The sequence below is a fragment of the Engraulis encrasicolus genome, chromosome 5 (genome assembly GCF_034702125.1).
Source record: "Engraulis encrasicolus isolate BLACKSEA-1 chromosome 5, IST_EnEncr_1.0, whole genome shotgun sequence".
Taxonomy (NCBI): domain Eukaryota; kingdom Metazoa; phylum Chordata; class Actinopteri; order Clupeiformes; family Engraulidae; genus Engraulis; species Engraulis encrasicolus.
This window is the reverse complement of record NC_085861.1, coordinates 37,320,974-37,328,473: the sequence shown is the minus strand read 5'-3', so window position 1 is coordinate 37,328,473 and position 7,500 is coordinate 37,320,974. Positions and strand designations below refer to the sequence as shown.

The 7,500-nt window shown below is 45.2% G+C and overlaps 1 protein-coding gene across 1 annotated transcript in view; it reads left to right on the top strand.

The window, feature by feature from the left end:
* LOC134448725 (histone-lysine N-methyltransferase ASH1L-like) overlaps positions 1-7,500 on the top strand; it is a 65,213-nt gene that overhangs the window by 46,194 nt on the left and 11,519 nt on the right. The window contains exons 11-15 of the mRNA XM_063198379.1: positions 2,211-2,256; positions 2,544-2,685; positions 3,083-3,286; positions 4,102-4,248; positions 5,493-5,595. Coding sequence (XP_063054449.1) covers positions 2,211-2,256; positions 2,544-2,685; positions 3,083-3,286; positions 4,102-4,248; positions 5,493-5,595 — 642 coding nt within the window. The remainder of the gene's footprint in view (positions 1-2,210; positions 2,257-2,543; positions 2,686-3,082; positions 3,287-4,101; positions 4,249-5,492; positions 5,596-7,500) is intronic.

Below are 7,500 nucleotides of genomic sequence, written 5' to 3'. Positions count from 1 at the left end.
GACAGAGCTGAAGGGTTTGCTACTGCAGGTGGTCAGAAGGTTATAACTACCCGATCATTTCAAAGTGAGTTCTACAACAGAAACTATTTTTTGTTTCCCCTGTGTCCCGTTTGCAACCGGCGAGAATGTGTGGAAGACCATTCGCATGGAATTGTACGACTTAACAATTTACTAAGGACTAAGGAGCCTCACGAAACACAAATCCTCGCGGCTACTCATATTCATATTCAATGCCAAATTGCTTTGGACGTTTGGGGCGTCTCGAATAGATGTGGCTTTGGATGGACAGCACCGGCTAAAGCAACGTTAGCATGCGCAACGCCAAAAGTGAAGGAAAAGAGCGGCGCATGGACCTGATGTACGAGATAAAGGTAAGATCAGTGTTTCCTATGTGTGTGAAGCCTGTGTTTGTGAGACCCGTGGGGAGAGAGATAATCCGCCGTGATTCTCTCTGGTGTGGTGGTAGCTTTTGTGATCTGAACAGGATTCTCATGTGCCCTGTAACTGTTTGTAAAGTTGAGTAGGCTACAGGGTGCCGTTGAGGTAAATCAAATTATACCCGTGTAACTACAAGACTCTGATCTAATTCCAAAGTGTAGGCATAACATAAAGGACAGTCCCAAAATATTTGGTGACCATATCGAAGCTTGTGTAGTAATCTATGTTTAAATGTTGATATTCGCTTCCTGCCACACCTTTGTCTCACATCGTTTGCCGTAGCCTCGTACAAGTAGATGTAGGCCTACATTTGCACGAGAATCCGGTGCTTATCACAAACGCTATCACACCAGTTTGTTCGCCGTGGTGCTCAGCGGTCTATATGACACCATGTTTTGAATCCTGTGTGTGTGTGTGTGTGTCTTCCATTGAGCATCCGCCGTGATGTGGTTTATGTGAGACCACTGTTTGAATCCTGTGTGTGTGAGAGCAGTGGGCTGTGAAGGAGCGTACACTCTTCACTACTCTCCCCTCCTCCTCTCCTCTCCTCTCCTCTCCTCTCCTCTCCTCTCCTCTCCTCTCCTCTCCTCTCCTCTCTTTTCCCATCTCCTCTCCTCTCCTCTCCTCTCCTCTCCTCTCCTCTCCTCTCTTTTCCCATCTCCTCTCCTCTCTCCTCTTCCCTCTTCTCCTCTCCTCTTCTCTCTTCTCCTCCTCTTCTCTCTTCTCCTCTCCTATCCTCTTCTCTCTTCTCCTCTCCTCTCTTCTCCTCCCCTCTCTTCTCCTCTCCTCTCCTCTCCTCCCCTCTCTTCTCCTCTCCTCTCCTCCCCTCTCTTCTCCTCTCCTCTCCTCTCCTCTCTTCTCCTCTCCTCCTCTCTCCTCTCCTCTCCTCTCCTCTCCCCTCTCCTCCTCTCCTCTCCTCTCCTCTTCTCTCCTCTCCACTACTCTCCTCTCCTCTGCTCTGCTCTGCTCTCCAGCTCTCTCAGCCGTGATGCTGCTGTTTGTCCACATTACTGCTGTGTGGTTTATGTGAGACCACTGTTTGAATCCTGTGTGTGTGTGTGTGTGTGTGTGTGTGTGTGTGTGTGTGTGTGTGTGTGTGTGTGTGTGTGTGTGTGTGTGTGTGTGTGTGTGTGTGTGTGAGAGAGGGAGAGATCTAATAGCATTTTCTCTACGGAAATGCAGCATGTTTTATTTTGTAGGCCTGCCTTATGTTAAGAAAGCTATGACATATGAAACTTATCGGTAGGCCTATTTGGTAAATTTACTAAAATGTACTTATACTGTAGCTGTAGTATTATATATTTGCCTCACCAGCCATAAAGTTGACCGCACCTCACTGTTTGTCTACCTATGTGAGCTCCAAAAGTTACCTTTAGGATGCTAAAACCTGACAAAGGTTCCTTTTAAGAGACTAAATTGTGGTCCCCACAAATTCAACAGTGCATTTTGTGGTCATTTTGTTGTAAATGATAAAACTAAGCATTTCTACAAATGTGCAAAAGCATTTCTTTACTGACAGGTTAGGGTTACGGTTTGTTTTGGTCTGGGCACAGTTAGCTATTGTTTAGTTAGATACGAACCGGAGTCCATGGAAAGGGGGGGGGGGTGTCATTAAAGTGATGAAAGAAAACAGACGCTTGCTCCTGGGTCTCGGACATGAACTTTGCACACATTTAATATGATGCTTTAACAGTCACGTGTGTGTGTGTGCATGTGTGTATTTGTGTGTGTGTGTGTGTGTGTGCGTGCGTGTGTGGGTGCGTGTGTCTCAGCTCCACAGGAAACCTGACCCTCCAGCATACAGAAAAATCACCTCCAGTGAGTCCAAACTCAGACCTTACTTTTAGCCTCTTTCTGACTTATGGCTGTGTACATGTTTCTCTCTCTCTCTTCTCTCTCTCTCGATTTGGTTTTACATTTTGTGTTCATTGAGTGGTACCTTTTTTAAGTTACTTGTTGTGCCATTGTTTTAAATCAAAGTGCTTTTAGAATAATCAAAATTAAATTAAACCAAATCAAATATATCTCTCTCACTCTGTCATCCTCCTTCTCCCTTATTCCCTCTCTCTCTCTCTCTCTCTCTCTCTCTCTATGTCTCTGTGCAGATGTGTTTGTGGATGTGAAGCCTGTTTCTGAGCTGGTGGCTACTGAGTGCAGCTGTGCTGCTCTGGACAACACTAACACTAACACTAGCACCAGCAGCGCCCTCACCACCAGAGTGTGTGTGGATGGAGAATGTCCCAACAGGTAGACGACGCACACACGTGCACCCGCACACACACACACAGACGCACGCACGCACACACACACACACACACACACACACACACACACACACACACACACACAGAGAAAGAGAGAGAGAGAGAGAGAGAGAGAGAGAGAGAGAGAGAGAGAGAGAGAGAGAGAGAGAACGAGAACTGGAATAAAGTATTTCATATTAATGGCTATCATGACTATCATTATACAGTATATTTTTGGCAATCCTGACTATTAATATTAGTGTTATTATTATCATTGACGGATGGCTCTTTGCCCCCTCCCTTGTCACCATGCCACCCCTATCCCTCTCCTCTTTCTCTCCTCTCCTCTTCTCTCCTCGTCTCCAATCCCCCCCATCATGTGACCCTATCCCGACGCGCAGGCGTGTGTGTGTGGAGTGTGTGTCGGCTGTGTGTGCCAGCGGCGAGCGCTGTGCCAACCGGGTGATATCGCGGCGTGAGTGTGCGGGGGGCCTGGAGCGCGTCAGGGTGGGGGCAGGCTGGGCACTGCGCACCGCCACCCCCCTCGCACCCGGCCAGTACATCACAGAGTACCTGGGGGAGGTGGTCAGCCAGCTGGAGTTCAGGTGAGATACACACACATGCACACGCGTGCACACACACCCGTACACACACAGACAGATACACACACACGCGCGCGCACACACACACACACACACACACACACACACACACACACACAGACAGATACACACACACGCACGCACGCTATACACACTCAAAGACATGTTCAAAGACATGCGCGCAAGAGAGAGGGAGAAGAGAGCTGTGTGTGTGAGAAAGAGGGAAATGACAAAAGAGAGAAGAAGAAGTTTCTTTTGGTCACCTGAGGGCTTCTGACTGCTCACCTGTGAAGAGGACAGCAGCACTGCATAGAGGGGGGAGAGGGGAGGGGGGAGAGGGGTGGAAGAGGGTGGGAGAGAGGGAGGAGGAGGGCAGAGGGCGATAGAGTCAGAATGAAAGAGAAAGGGAGAGAGAGAGACAGAGACAGAGAGATAGGGAGGGAGGAAAGAGGGGAATAGAGAGAGAAAGGGGGTGGGAGTGGGAGAGAGATGGGAATATGAATGTGAATTATGTCAGGAGGGAGGGATGGAATGTGAGGGTGGTGATTTTGGAAATGGGGTTATAGAACAGGCTTCACACAAAAGAGGAAAGGAGAGGTGTTTTGTGTGTGTGCGTGTGTGTGTGTGTGTGTGTGTGTGTGTGTGTGTGTGTGTGTGTGTCGTAGGCATGGGCCTGCACGGCGGTACCAAAGATTCTTTAATTCTTCGTTCAGCATGGAACGTCTCTGGCGGTACGAAGTCCCCCATTCATTGTGTGTATGTTTGTGTGTGTATGTGTGTCTGTGTCTGTGTGTGTGTGTGCATGTGTGCGTATTTAGGAGGCGTATGTCTGCCCGTCGGTACGGCTTGAGTCCCCAGTTCAGCTTGCCTCTGTGTGGAGGGATGGTCATCGACAGCCACCGCATGGGCAGCGAGGCGCGGTTCATCAGGCACAGCGAGGAGCCCAACTGCACCGCACAGCAGTGGTGAGTTTAATAACCACAATTACTAACATGCAATGAGCTTAACAACACAGTTAGGGCAGTCAGGGCAGCCATAGGTAAGCAGTTAGGGCGTCAGACTTGTAGCCCAAAGGTTGCCGGTTCGACTCCCGATTCGCCAGGTTGTTGGGGGAAAGTAACCAACCAGTGCTTTCCCCCATCCTCCTCCATGACTGAGGTACCCTGAGCATAGTACAGTCCCATCGCACTACTCCCTTGGGGAACCATTTTGGGCTGCCCGCTTGCACGGTTGAGGTATAAATGCAATTTTGTTGCGTGCAGTGGGCACTTTGTGCTGTGGAGTGCTGTGTCACAATGGCAATGGGAGTTTCAAAAGTGGGCTTTCACTTTCACTTTCTTTCATGATTCCAATGACAATGTATACAGTCTGGAAAAACAAAGTATTGTGTACAGACATGGGATGAGCCACTCTGCACCGTGTAGCAGTATTGACTTTAACAACTGCAAATACACATGCAGTGACTTAAGCAAAGGAGAACAAACACGTGGTGATTTTAGCGACTGCAAGCACACATGCACACACACACACACACACACACACACACACACACACACACACACACACACACACACACACACACACACACACACACACACACACACACACACACACACACACACACACACACACACACACACACACACAGACGTGGTGACTTTGCCAAAAGAGAACACAGAACAAGTACAGGAACCCTGAGCCCAATGCACATAAGCAGAAGCGGAAGTGGTGAGTTTAACAACGACAAACAGATGTCAGTTGTGAGTTTACAATAACAAAAGGACACGCAGACATGATGAATAAAACAACAACACATGAGTTTAACAGCCAACATTCCGTGTAAAAGGTTCACTTTGAAATCAGCTAGGAGGAGACGAATACCATGTAATGGCGATGACATTTATAGGCAATTTAATGACACTGACATAAAAGTTAAAGAGATCCCGAATAGCAGTTATGAGTGTGTGACAATGACAGTGGCATCAGGGACAATGCAGGAAGAGAATAGAATTTTACTTATCTCTGGTGGCATGATGGATTAAAATAATGACAATGACAAGCCTGTGATGACGAGAAGGTCACTGAGGTTACTGTGGGGTTAATAATGATATGTGTGTGTGCGTGCGTGTGTGTGTGTGTGTGTGTGTGTGTGTGTGTGTGTGTGTGTGTGTGTGTGTGTGTGTGTGTGTGTGTGTGTGTGTGTGGTCAGGTCAGTGAATGGGATCTATCGTCTGGGAGTATTTGCGCTCACACACATCAGCAGCGGAGTAGAACTCACACTCAACTACCACACACACCAAGCACAAGATCAGGTAAGGGGAACACACACACCCAGACACACACACACACATGCACGCACGCGCACACACACACACACACACACACACACACACACACACACACACACACACACACACACACACACACACACACACACACACACACACAAGCAAACACACACACAAAGCAAAGGAGCAGGTATGGGGAGCACAAACTCTCTCTCTCTCTATCTCTCTCTCTCTCTATCTATCTCTCTCTATCTCTCTCTATCTATCTCTCTCTCTCTCTCTCTCTCTCTCTCTCTCTCTCTCTCTCTCTCTCTCTCTCTCTCTCTCTCTCTCTCTCTCTATCTCTCTCTCTCCAGATTATATATATGGGTTATTCTACGTTTCCAGTGCGCTTTTGGCAAACGCAAAATGACAATTATCAGTATTTTTTTTTCAAATAAATGACCTAGATATTTACATTGTGTATATATTTAAGTTTCCAAACAAACAATTTGCCAAGCTTAATCTTAAATCATTTGATAAATACACTAATGAAAGCGAACATTTGCTTGATTATTTTGTCAACAGTGTTATGGACAAATAGTATGTAATTTCAAACATATATAAAAATACTACAGAGTTGAAACAGCATACGTTTGAAAGTGCTTATGTCCCTTAACAATAATGTTGTCATTAATCTGTGCAACTGATATAGAAAATGTGATTGTTGAGCTTCATAAGTAGGATTTTATGATTCACTGTGATACAGACTGACACATTTTTTCATTATAAATCCCTGTAACGTCTGATTTGAATTTAGTCACCCTCCTTACACAAGACTTCCCTCTCCAGAGATAATCCCTAGTGTCTGTTCATGGGATTTTTCCAACACATAAGGGATCAATAGCACAAAAACACTTTCAAAACAGTCAACCGTGTTACTCAACTGTGTTATGGTCAACAGTGCAGGGGAACAAGTCGGCACTTTTTTGGGAGAAAAAACAGAGCAGACAAATTAATTTGTTTGTTTGTCTGTCAATATGGAGATAAATTGGCAAAAACATACTCCTCCTCAACTGTCATAGCTGATGCGTAACACCATTGACGGTAACACGGCTTGACATTTCAGCCATTTTTATGGCTAACTGAGGACCTCAGAAGTTCCACCACAACAACTTAATCAATTCATGTATTTGTATGCTTTATCTGTGTTTTTCTACATGTGATTTGTAATTCAGATTCTTATGAATATATTGATAACACAGTCAAGTCAAGTTTATTTATAAAGCACATTTCATATGGCTTACATAGACTCAATGTGCTGTAAGATTAAAAGGAGGAAAAGTAGAAAATTTAAAAACAGCACTAAAACTGAGTGAAAATATAAAAATATATAATAGTAGGTAGAAATAAAACAAAATAAAACCCATTGCAATGATAAGACCTTTTAAACACCAAACACTAGACTAGACACATAGTCTGCAAGGGCCCAGAGCAAAATAAATAGAATAAAAGTAAAATCAAAGTAAAAAATAAAACACATAAAAACCCTTAGGAAATAAAACAATGTCAATAAAATCAACTCAACCAAAAGCTTGTGTAAATAAAAACGTTTTAAGACCCTTTTTAAAAGCGGGAGTAGAAGTCACTGACCTTAGTTCTAGGGGGAGGGAATTCCAAAGGGTAGGGGCACAATAACTAAAAGCACCATGTGCAGTGTTGGTGTTAATTTTGGGGACGCATAAAAGACCTTTATTTGATGTTCTCAACGAACGGGTAGGATGGTATGGAGGGATGATGTCAGAGATGTAGGTAGGGGCCAAGCCATTTACTGCTTTAAAAGTGATCAGAAGTATTTTAAAATGTATTCTTTGTTGTACAGGCAGCCAGTGAAGAGATTTCAGAATTGGGGTGATGTGTCCAAATTTGGATGTTCTTGTCAGTATTCTG